This window comes from Uloborus diversus, chromosome 8, assembly GCF_026930045.1.
Source record: "Uloborus diversus isolate 005 chromosome 8, Udiv.v.3.1, whole genome shotgun sequence".
Lineage (NCBI taxonomy): Eukaryota > Metazoa > Arthropoda > Arachnida > Araneae > Uloboridae > Uloborus > Uloborus diversus.
In genome coordinates, this window is record NC_072738.1 from 99215576 (window position 1) to 99229006 (window position 13431).

Below are 13431 nucleotides of genomic sequence, written 5' to 3' on the forward strand. Positions count from 1 at the left end.
TGTGAGGTCACTGCCAAAACTTACCTCGCTTCAACATTGTTGAAAGTTCAAACTCACTTGCATCTACACCAGTGATTTTTCCTGCGTACTTTTTTCCCTGATAACCCAACGCACCCTCCAAAATTTCGACTCATTACTGTACCACACTCAGCCTCCAAATTGTAAACTTTACACATTTGTAACTGTAGTAACATCAAAATATTTCATTTTTAAATGAAAATTGGAAATAACATTCTTTATATAACATGAAAGCGGAAGGTACATATGAAAAGTCCACCAATATGAATTTCCGAGGTACCTACAAACATGTAACACCAGTTGCTCACAACAAATAAATTCACAATCACCAGGTTATTCGTCTGACGGGCCGTTTTGACAGTGATAATAACTCTCTCATCACCAGAGAAGGTTGCACAAAAGTTTTTATGAAACTGAGCTAGCCCAGAATGCACAACGAACGCTTATTACGTCAAAACTGAGGTTTGTATTATTCTCTCCCTCCATACCATTATCACCCGCTTTTACAGTATTAAAGTACTTTATGAATACAATGTAAACAATTTCAGTAGTCTTTTCAATTCAGTAATTATTTTTGAAAGTAAATATTTGAAATACTACTTTTTTTCATTGCTTAGAGAAGTAATTTCTAATCTTTATGTCCACTTATTCCTGGCCAAAATTTAGTTTTTTTTTTTTTTTGACCTCCATAGCAGTTTATGAAATTTTTCATGCTTCAAACAGTAAATTTGGTCACGGGTGGGGGGGGGGGGACATTATTCTGTAACTGCCCTTGTACAAGAGCATTCAATATCCCCCTCTCTTTTTTAAGTACATTTTTAATATCTTAAAGTTGAAAATTATAATTAGTACAGAATCATTTCTTAAAAGCAAAATATAAATAATAAGATTTTATGAAATAATTGAGGGCTTTTAGTACTAATTGCTAAAGAGAAAATGAACTTCAAGGACTAAAATTATAAAATAAGAGACTTTCAGGGACATGACATGAAATTATTTGTGTAATTAATTAAAAAAAAAAAAAATTCATGCAAGTTGATATTGATACAGTTTTCTAAAAAATATTTTTAAATACAGCAAGCAACTTTCTGCTAAGCACATGTTCAGTATTGGCATGTTTAAATATTGTTTAGATATTTGATTCTATTTTCAAAGTTTCTCATTAAAACTTTTACTTAATTTAAAAACAAATGAAAATTCAAACTGAGTGATTATTCTTTTCAAAATTTGCTCTTTCCTGAAAAATATGCGACTACCAAAAATGTATTAATAAATAAAATAGTAATACATTATTAAAAAAAGGAGTTCTTCTAAGCTAGCTTATAACAAATCAACTTATGAATTTTAAAATAACTGAAATAAGTGCTTGATTCTATTTTTAAAAGTTTGTTTACAAATATTTTACTTAAATTAAAAAATAAATAGAAAATCACAATTTTAAGATAATTTTTTTCAAATTTGGATTGTTACCACAAAATTCACAAAAAATTTATTAATAAGTAAAATAAAAAAGTATTTTTAAAAGAGCCCTTCTAAGCTAGCATACTGTAAAATAACTTTCTAATTTCAGAATAATTAAAATAAGAGCACAATGCAAAAAATTTGAAACACATGCTGCAAGTATGCAAGATCTAACTGCTTCCTAGGGAGCTGAGAGAGAAAATAAGACTGAGCATGCACTATTGATTTTTCCTATTCAACTGGGTTACTCAGCTGGAATGTGAAGAATGTGCTTCAGCGCACAAGAGAGGAATTCTTTCAGAACAAGGAAGGAATTCTTTTGTAGAAATCAGATAGAAATCCTTGATAGTTTTCAAGGATTTTTCAAAATTTTCAAGGACTTCATATAATTTTCAAGTACTTTTGGGGAGCCCTTGAAAATCAAAATGAAATTCAAGAACTTTTCAAGGCCACAGGAACCCTGCACTTGCAAATGGAAAGCACACTTGTGTAAACTTAAAACACAGATGCTCCTAATTGAATCACTATTTTTAACATCTGATATTTGTTTTCAAGGTATATTACTTATTACATTTAAAACTGTAGACAATACAAAATATACTAAGCAAAAAATGCAAAGTTATTCACAATTGGGCAATTCAAAAAGTTTTTGATTGCTTTGCTTCATAATACTAATATTTTAAGAACATTTTTACTGAGTCTATATTCCATAATCAAGAGAACAAGGAAAACTTAAAATAATATCAATTGATTTTACCTCATCCATGGCATACGAGTTTTATTCTTATAGCTATCGTGGATCCAGTCTTGTGAAACAATCCGACCACTTTCTTTATTTACTTGGATATATTTTGGAGTATTTATAAAAGCACAACTGAAAAAGGTCACACAAAATCAACAAAACACATAAGGAAATTTTTATAAAAACATTTCTCTCAAACGAGAATACATTGATGGATTACAAATCAGTCTAACCTTAGAATCGACATATCACAAACCAATATATTAATCAGCAGTGTTAGCTAATTTTAAGAAAAATAAAATAATGTAATACATATAACTAGAGTTAATGTAGTGTAACATTTATATACTTCTTTTTTACTTCCTTATGAAGTAAGGAACCTTGTAGAGGAAATACTGTAGTCATGAAAAAAATGTCATTCGGGTTTCAGCCGAAATTTTTATTTTAATTACCTAAGGATGAGTAAACTTATCCTTCAATACAACATTTATAATTGATAAAACTACATAATATTAAAAGAGCCAAAGGCTGTTAAAACTTTAAAAGGTTAAAAGGAACATTTCAAAAGCTCGCTGTAGAGTGAACACCAAGCGCTGACAACACAATTTTGCGTCACCACCAGTGGCGCACACAGGAATTTTGCAAGGGGAGAGTCCAAAAGATCAAAAGCCTCATTCTCATATTATACCCCAATACGCCGTCAAACATATTGACTTGATTTTATCAATTCTCAAGAACGAAAAACAGTAAAAAATAAACTATTGAATAAATAATTTGCATTATTTAATTAAATATAATAACTAAATTACCAAAAAGCAAAATAATATACGCATTAAATTTCTCACCATTAAAAAATGGATTCAGTAAAGCAAATTCATCGTTGCAGAAGCACCATATGACTATATGGGTCATTCTTCAAAAAATGTAACTTTTCTGTTACACGCCTTTTACAGAAAAAATTTTTAGGAACAATTAATTTAACAATTATTTTTAATTTCATCAAGAACACATATATTTAAACCTGCCAACAATTTTTTAATAATAATTTTTATTTAAGTATATTTTTGATGCACAATATGTGAATTCTCACCTCTGTGGCATGCCACACACCTTGTGTGACTGTTTATGTTGCTTAATAACTTGTTTAATTAAAAGTATATACTTATTTATTGTTCCTTTCACAAGTGTCTCAAATATTAATTGTTTAAGTATATTTAATTTTTCAATATAGTGTTTTAGTTTGTTTTGGAAGGACAATTAGTCATGTCCCACAATCAATTCCCACATCCGTTACCTAAACACAAAATACCATTCCTCATTAACACGTGGCAGTAATGACATCAAATTTTATTTTCCGTGATACAAGGCAGCCCCCTTGTTTATTTTCAGCCATTGTTGAAGTTGTGAGATTTTTGTCTAAAAACAAGATAGATTTTGCTTTAAAAACTTAGTGTGGTTATTCTTGTATTACTTCTCACCTCCATGAACTTGAATTTCAGGGATGTAAATTAATGTAAAAAAAGAATTCAACATGTTTTCATATGTTTAACATGTGCAGATTGCAGCAACGAAGAAAAAAAAAATTCCATGAAAAATGGATCTTTTAGTCCTATATTAATGGAAAGATCCTCACCTCCGTGACAAACCTTTATGAATGTCATCAAAGTATTAAAAGTTTTGCATAAAATTCTGTTACAACACATTATGATATTTGGTTTTATATTATGAAAAAATACTTAATAAACCAAACAGGAAGCAGTAACGTGAAGACGCAAATTTTATTATCAAACACCATGTATTTTCCTCGTGACAACATTCTCTCTTTATAAAATAAGATTCATCATGACCACCTCATGAAAAAGCATTTTTCATGCAATGAATGGATGCTTTGAATTATCTAATCATTAAGCAATTCTTCTGCCACTGGTTTCTAAACCATGATTTCAGTCAGTAAAGAGGAGATCAGTTGTATGTTTCAGCTAAACTTCAAAAAAAAAAAAAAATGTTTTTAAAAAATAAGCATTAACCACTCAATTTAACTTAGTGTCCAGTGCTTATTTGACATTGATACTACATAGTAGACATTAATACTAAATTTAAGTTGAATTTAGACATTTTCTTTATTTTGCTTTTTATTATTTTTTCCAATGGAAGGGGTTTAACCCCTAAAGTCCTCTTTTTGGACAGGGCCTTGCGACGCTGAAACTTTAGGTTTGCCTTAACTATACAGTTTGTTTTGTTCTGCATTTGTTTGTTAGTAGTGATGTGGATTGATAGATTTGTTGTGATGAAATTCTAAAATAAAGTCATGTGAACCACATATTGTCAGTTTGAAAATGTTAATCAAATTGGGCAAATAATTGTTAAACTTCAACTATTCAATTTTCAACATTAATCGGTAAATTTCATTCCCATAGTTTAAAATGCTACTGGTTTGAGAAAAGCTATCATGCCAAAGAGATATTATGACCTGCCAGGTGATTTTAATTGTATACTAAATTATGTACGAAAATCAAATATAAAAACAATATACACATGCAAAACATAGTAGCTTACATGAGGTGAGTGCAGGTTTTGTCCCAGTCAGCTTTATATCTTGCTCCCATTTCCAGTGCTTTGTCTCTTATTTCACTTCTAAGTGGATTTACAAACCCGCTGAGAGTAAAAACTACCTTATCCAAAATCTTGTGGAAAGGTGTTGGCTTTTTAGCTTTATCTGAAAAGAAAAGTAAGAAAAGCGTGCATAACATACTCTTTTGGAATCAAATTTTCAATCAATAACAAATATGGAGTGAGGTTAAATAAGTGTCCCATAGATAATTTTTAAGTTACAAAAAAAAATAATTTATTTGATTATCACAGCTTTTTATATATTAAATACTACGTCCCAAATATGAGATAAGTAAAGATGGAAGCACAAGAATAAAAATGATTTTAGGACAAGTGGTGGGAGAACTAAAATGTACTACCGTTCAATTGAGAAGAGATTAAAACAAGCTGATACGAAAAAAATGTGGAATTTATTCGTTAACCATAGCTGTAAAAAGATTGATAATGCAGTAGGAAAAATTAAAGTTGGCACTAAGCAAAAATGACTTAAAAGTTTTCCTTAATGGCAATGTTGACCAAACTTTTATGTGTGAAGATGTTCCTAATGTTGATAGTAATGAAAATGTTCCTGCTTAGTATGTACTTACATTTTGAATTATGAATTTCTTTTTATTCAGTTAGAAAAGCTCAAAATTACCCAATGATTAAATTACATACTATCGAATTATTACACTTCAAAGGAAAAATTTTTTTATATTACTCGGATCAAGTTTAGTTTTTTTTCTTTTTGAATAAAACTTAATATATTAAACGCACATGATATGTAGGGCGAGGAGAATTCTGCATAAATATTCAAACTGTCTTTTACGATAAAACCTGTCTACAACAATATTTTTTTAGGTCTCGACAGTATTGTTGTAGACTAATTTTACTGCATTTGTTTTTATTAATATATGGCTCCTGCATTAGAAATCAAGCCCTGCATAAAATGACATCATGAAAATGTCAGAGTCTACAATGACACATGAAATGAATGATGTCTCAGAGACATCAAAGTCTACATCGGACATCTCCTAGACACTATTGTATGACAAGAAGTTAAAATAACTGTAAGTCATTTTATTGGCATGTCAAGGAATGAATATGACACTCCAAAGCTATATATCTTTGAACAGGGTTTGTACTCAATTTTAGAAATAAAATGAAGGAGTTTTGGAAAAGCAAAATGAGATTTTGAAGGAGTACTAATGGGCTATCCTTAAATGATGCTGCACTTTTTTTCAACATATTTCACTTCCTTCTCCTTTGTCACAAAGTGTCACACTTCATCTTACTACTCCTCTTGTCATACGTCATATTATTACAGTAACTGTGTGATGTCATTTTTTGTTACCCTCTCCCTTCCCCTCGTCACAATTTCATGAATCTGTCTTCCCCTCAAGGCATGACATCTCTTGTGGATGTGGATGACTCTTTTTACAATATCATAACAGCGATTTACTAAACAATTGTTTTCTTTTAACAGTCACTTAATGTAGTACATCTACTTAATATTGAAATAATAATTAGACAAACTGACTTTTGGAGCTGAGAGTTTGGTGGAAGAAAAGCAATAATCATAAAATTTAAAAAAATAGCCAAGCACCATTTAAGCATGTTTTATTTCACTAATGAAATGTCTTAGTCATCTAATAATATTTTCACCTTCAACTTTTACCACTTCTTATGATCATTTTGTAAATCACATCTTTTGAAAAAAACATATGAAATGACTACATCAAAATCGTCCATGTGCCTTTGCCCTTGTGACGATGTTAAGTTGTCGATCAAAGTATCTTAAGTTACTGTCATAGAGGAAAATTATGTAGTCTTGAACTAAAAAAGAAAGAGTTAAAACCAAAATAAAGGATTTTGAAGGGCCCTTCAAAAAAAATTCTTGAATGAAGGAGTATTGGAGGAGTTTTGAAGGAGCGTACGAACCATGTTTGAAGTTAAAACTTTAAGACAATTAATCAGACTTTCAAAAAAATTATAAATTGCATTCATTCACAAAGATGAAGAACATTGTTTGGATAAATAAAAAAGGAAAGAAAGAAAAAAAAATGAAAACATACTTTTTTCAATTTTGGTCTGACTAAGCAGAAACAATCAAGTTTGACCTGACCAAGCAGAAATCATAATTACTTTTAACTTCATGAAAATAATGGATTTCTTATTATTTTTTTTATTGATTTTTTATTATTTTCTACTCTAAGTCAAAAAAATGTATTAAAAATGCATTTCTGAGCTTTTTATAGACTAAAACTTTAAAAACTGTAGAAACTTGAATTTATACCTCATATTCTAATTCACACATCATTCTGCTCCTCTTACTTACTAAATGCAAAATATTTAACATTTTATTTTTAACTTAGTGTATGCACAGGCGAGCCTGCTAATAGAATAAGCAAATTGCCATGAAAAAATTTTCTAATATGCCAGATATTCTATTATCTAGGATGAAAATAACAAATTACAATAGGACCTCAAAAAAACCCAACACACCCCTATAAAGTTTCAACAATTTTCCTTAATGTTCAGCGAACAATGAGAGTTAATTTTGGATAGCTTTTACCAAAAAACATAATTACATGCTGTAGCATTATGTATTGTATTGTATATTATGAACATATCTTTCGTTGATTACATTATTTGATTAAATGGCCAATTATTTTCCTAACTCCCGTGAAAATTCAAACAATTCAAACAACTTGAAAGTTTGAACTACCTATGGTCTCAATCACTCAATTAGTTTGGATTTTTTTGGCTCTACTAAACAACGGTTTAGTACGTTGAAAATGTATTACATTAAACATATTTTTTAGAACTGATATTTTAATAAGCAGACTCAACTGTATTATACACACACACATCTTTCTGTTCACAGGTCAATACAGTGCAAATTTCTTAAGATTAAAAAACATAAAGAAGAGAGAGAGAAAAAAACATTTTTTCAGTACCATTTGGTTTAGGCAATACTTTAGCATTTTGTTTCTGATTCTGTACTATATTCTTGTTAGAAGTATTTGGCAGTGAATTTCTTGGGTTTGGAATAGAAATATCTGATGATGAATTTCTTGGATTTGGAGTAGAAAGATCTGGTAATGAATTTTTTGGATTTGGAATAGAAATATCTGGCAAGGAATTTCTCTGGTTTTGAGCAGATGTAGAAACATTCTGTGATTCTTTTTTTGAGGGAGGCTCCATAGACTTCTCTCTAGTTTCAAGCTTCCGTTTCAAATCCTTTGCCTAAACACACAAATATAAAATAAAATTAATGTAGGACTAAAAAGTAAAATATTTTTTTAAATACTCAACTATGAAAACTCAAACTTGAAATACACTGTACTCTCGATTATCGTGAGGGAATTATCCAGTTTGCGAATTATCCGTGTAAAAAAAATTTAAACTAAAAAAATTAAAATAAATTAAAGCTAAAAATTATGCTAAATTTTATTTCATACTTCATTACTAGTACTAATGTATTACTTTTTGTATTAGTAGAGTATCGTAACTCAACCTGAAATATATTATATGCCACTGTGTACTTTACGTATAACCTCCAAATACACTTTTCTGCGTGCTTGGTCGTTTTTGGATTATCTGTGTTTTTCGATTATCCGTGCATTAACTAACACGGATGATCGGAAGTACAATGTAGATCTATTTTATGAGCATTTTTACACTCATGAAATGTAACAGAATACAGTATTATGTACTTTAAGTTTTACCTGAGAAGTTACTATTGGTGATTTAGCAGGATCAGGAGCAGTTCTTATAGCAGGTAGAGTTACTTTTGCACTGGGACCTTAAAAAAAGAATGCAATTTTCACATGATTTTTATTTCTGTACTTATTTACTGATTGATTTTAATTTTTCTTTAGCTTCAATTTTATTTTTTAATTTTAATGCAGACAGAATTTTCCCTTTAAGGAGTGTAGAGACTTTTTTTTTTTTTTTCGGACATATCATTTTTTACCTAGGGTAGAAATGATCCGAATGTTTCTCATATGTTTCTAGATTATCATACCAGGATTGGCAACATGGTCTTAAATTGAGAGTTCAGAGGATTTAACATCAAACCCCCTCCTCCATGCACCTCAAATGATGGCTATAAATTATGCAACTAATTAACTTGCAAACATTTTATGCAGGACCTTAATGTTTAAGGCTCAAGTTTAACAGATAATCATACATCACTACATATAGTTGACCAATTTTGCTGTCAATCAAAATTGTTTGCTGTTTTAGGTTTCTTTTAGACACATTCAGTCAAGAGATCCTCACATAAATGAAGCGAAAAAGAAGCATGAATAATGAAGAAAAAATTCCTTACAGAGCTTTCCGCAGCTACACATGCAATTATGGAATTCAAAGGGAATTCAAATCTCTGAAGAAACTTTTATTGTTACTTCAGAAAGATAGGCAGTAGTATTTAGACATACATAAATACTTACACCGATTTCTTTTGTTTTGTACTTTGTAGGCGTATTATTTGGACCAAATAAACAAATGTAACCGTTGAGAAGATTTTTTTTCTTATTAATTGTACAAAGGATGCATTTTTTTTCTGCCCCTCAAAAACCTTATTCAAAGTGGCAATTATTTAAGCATTGTTAGAAATATTAAAATAATAATAAAGTATTCAAAAAGTTAAAATACATATGCCATAAATAAACATGTCCACAATGTAGAACACAAATCATAATAAAGAAGATTATTGACAGTAATAAAGAAAGAATTACTAAATTAAACTGCTACTAAATAACTGCTTTATTTTTCTCTTTAATTATGGTAGGTGTTAATAATGAAAGATCTATGAGTATAGAATTATAAATGCTTGAAATTGAAAGAACTCAATTTGTTTCTTGAAATATTTTTCATAACATTATCACACCTTTAACTGTGACAGCAATTTAATGATTCATTATTCATAGTTGTACAAAATAGAAATTGGTTTGCAAAATTTAATTTTGTAAACTTATACTACGAGATGACATTTTTTTCATCAAAGTATCAGTTTTATCACCATCCAATACAAACTAAGAGAGCACTTTGGACTCAGAAATAACGTTTTTTCATCATTTAATGTTTCAGCTGATGCCAGAATGGCAATAGAATTCTTTGGTAGCAAATCTTGCTCAATAGTAATGATAACTCTAATGATATAAAATAGGTGACAGTAATGCACGCATTTTAGAAGTAATGCCCCTTTCGTTCACTTTTTTCTTTCTTCTTCGTCTTTTACTTCCTTTTACAAAAAAAGGAAGTATTGTAATCGCGAAAAAATTTCACTCAAAAATTGACCTTAATTTCCATTTTGCTCACCCCCGAATGGATGTTAAGGTTTTTTTCGACTCAAGTGCGGATGTATGTCGCATAACTCAAGAACGGTATGTCCTAGAAAGGTGAAATTTGGTACATAGACTCTGTGGGGTCTATTTGCGCACCTCCCCTTTTAGTTGCGTTCGGGGTTTATAAGGGAGTCTTTTGCCCCTTTTTGGGGGGAAATCATTGTTAATTTCGATGTAAACTCAAGTGGTGTTATAATTTGGTGGACACTTGGCGATATATCGCCAGTCTTTTGCTCGCCAAGTTTTTTCTCCAACTTGGCGACAAATTTGGCGATTTTTTTAAATTTTTTTATTTTAAATCCGGTTTCAATTTGGACACTGTTGGTGATATTTAGAGAGCAAACTATTGAATCACATTAAAAATGCCAATAATGGGGAAATTACATTAAATTGGGGTAAAAGGAAGTCATGTGATGCACACATCAGCTCGTTAAGTTTTAAAAGATGAGAAGGAAATTTCAACATGGAAAGACAATTGTGCAAGCAAGGTATGATACAATGAAGTTTGTCTTTTACTCGAGTTCCTGCCGAGAGAAATGATGTTCACTGATACGGTGAAAGAGAATGTGTTGCGCGGAATACAACGAATAGGCACAATCCCTATGAAATGCCAGAAATAAGGTATTTTATTAAACATAAACTTCGCTTTCATAACAAAAAAGTGACTTGTCGTGATTGTAAAAATATCCTTCATTAAAGACAAACTAAAATTTCACCTCAAATACTAATAGGAGCAATTAGTGTGCCTAAATCACTTTAAAGGTATGGTAAAATAGGCAAAAAGAATAACACTCTTGAAAAAACAAAGCAATTCTTTCTTAAAAATTGAAAGCTAAAATTGTAAAAGCATTGTCTAAAAGAAGTATTAACACAGAACAAATATTAGTTAACACAAAATATAGCAAATATGACTGAAGAGGGTTAGAGGAGCATCTAAAGCACCTACACCCCTCTATCCGAGTATTATATAATCTAGTGAATGACACTTTCACACTTGGAGAAAATTTTGCAATTTTAAAAACTCCATTCATAATGCAAAAGGAACCAAAAGTACAATACAAATGTGTTGTAGAGTGAAAAGAGGAACATTTTAATACCCATACTTATTGGATTGTTGCAAACTGATGCAAGAAAGAGTTTTACAGAAATTGGCAATCGAAATCTCAATTGTTTCACGAAGAGAACTATGAGAACCTTGCAAAAAAATGTCCAACTTTGAAATTTGGATCTTTTTCCCTGTCAAATTTGACGGGGAAAATATCACCACTTAGCCACCAATTAGTGATTCAACTTCCGTTTCTATTTTGTTTCATTACTTACACTTTTACCAGACTTTAAAAAGGAGGCGGTTACAGTTCATACTGCATGTATAGTTTTTTTCTGTTTGTTTGTTAGCTCACAGCATCCCACTGAGTAAACTGATTTTGATGATTGTTTCTCGAATGGACAAAGGATGGTCTAACTTAGGTCCCATTTTTTTTGCATGATCATATTTGTTTAAAAAACTTTTGGGTAAAACACAGTAAACTTCATGCAATTTCCCAATTAAAGGATTAAATATAAAACCCATTGTTATAAAAATTTGTTGCTATGCAACTGAAAGATTAACAGTAATAATAACAAAAATTTTGAACGAAAGCAATTTCAAAACAGCAGATGGAAATTGGCGAAAAAAATGTTATTCTCTGAACACCATTGATAATACTTCTAAACATAGTTTTTGAATTTGCCACAAAGACGATAAAAAAAATCATTTGTAGCCCTATTTCAATTGCAAGTACAAACTTTAACAGGTGCAAGTGCTTCAATAGCACTCGCATACTTATACTTTGCTAAGAGCATATTTGTATAATGGTGTACATATTTCATTTCTAATTTGAATGCTTTTTCTGAAAAATATAAAGGAAGTATGGTTACACATGAGTTTGCTTTTGCACCAACTTCAAAAAATATGTTCAAAAGTGTTATGGATGGTGATTTAAGATTAAAATTACTTTTCAATTTTTACAGCAATTTTGATCTGCAGTTTTAAAGTCAGTTCTTTTCTTTCTTTTTTTTTTCTTTGAAAATATTTTTTGTTTTACAAAGTTTACTTTAAATGTCCACAAGTTTTTTCTTCTTTTTTTTTTTTTTTTTAATCTTACTTTGTGTGCTTTCAGATTCCTTCTTTTTCCCGAACCATGTTCCAACAGGTAGTGCTGTATCGTCTGTCGAATTCTTTAATTTGAAGGCACCCAATTTTTCTGTATTCTAAAAAATATGAACAATTTTACATTTTGAAAGATATAAAAATTTTTAAATGTTTAATTAAGAATTGTTAACCATTTTAAAACAAGTTACTAAGAATAATAAATAAATTTTGCTTTTTATTTAGAAAATGAAATATTTTTACCATAAACAGGGTTTATACTCTATTTGGATGAAAAAATTCCATGACTTTTCCAAGACTTTTTCATGACTTCAATGAAAATTTTCATGACCTCGTTACACAAAGAGAATAGCACTATTTATTCTCAAACTTGCTAATTTTTTGGTAATGAGCATCAGCAAAACATCTACATGAATGCCACAGCCTCATTAAAGCACTTACTTGTAATGGAAAAAATATAAGTGTACACTTAAAAAACTAAACTATTCTTATTTGTCTTCATCATATAAATTTAAGTAAAGTAAAAATGCAGTGAAACGAATATGATGATGCTAAAATGTCTAATATTTTTTTAAAAACAGGCAGAATGATATTGAATGGGACAAAAGTTGAATGAGTCATCAGTAAGTTTCAATAAATTTGCTTCAAAAGTTGCCTTTTAGTGTCAACAGTGCCTTTAATAATCCACGTAACTTGACAGTATTTTGGTTCTTTAAAGTAAAGCCACATAGTTTAGTTTTTATGTTTCTAAACCATATCTTTTTTGAAAACCATTCAGTAATGAATCAATCATCTGACTCAAAAGTATACTTGTTTTTGTTTACAAATTTGTACTTTTTCAAATGCATATAAATTAATAGGTTCAGAAATTCCAGAACACGTTTGATTCCTGACATTGAACTTAGCAGTGGGTTACTTAGATAAGTTTTGTTGGCTGTATGTTGGGCATTACTGTTTTAGAGTATTAGAATTCTTCTTTTTTGTTATTCTATTGCCTGACTAAAGATATTTTTTTTCTAAAACCTTCAACAACTTAAGATAAACTCTCATAAATTTAATAATAAAGTCCTTATGAGTGATGGAATCGAACTCTGATGCAATTGAATTGCTTTTTTTAA

At 29.9% G+C, this 13431-nt stretch overlaps 1 protein-coding gene across 1 annotated transcript in view; it reads right to left on the reverse strand.

The window, feature by feature from the left end:
• Nucleotides 1-13431, reverse strand: part of LOC129227566 (DNA repair protein XRCC1-like) — a 57871-nt gene that overhangs the window by 16996 nt on the left and 27444 nt on the right. The window contains exons 5-9 of the mRNA XM_054862148.1: nucleotides 12309-12414; nucleotides 8542-8618; nucleotides 7771-8059; nucleotides 4778-4937; nucleotides 2237-2353 (exon numbers count right to left, since the gene is read on the reverse strand). Of these exons, the coding sequence (XP_054718123.1) occupies nucleotides 2237-2353; nucleotides 4778-4937; nucleotides 7771-8059; nucleotides 8542-8618; nucleotides 12309-12414 (749 nt within the window). The remainder of the gene's footprint in view (nucleotides 1-2236; nucleotides 2354-4777; nucleotides 4938-7770; nucleotides 8060-8541; nucleotides 8619-12308; nucleotides 12415-13431) is intronic.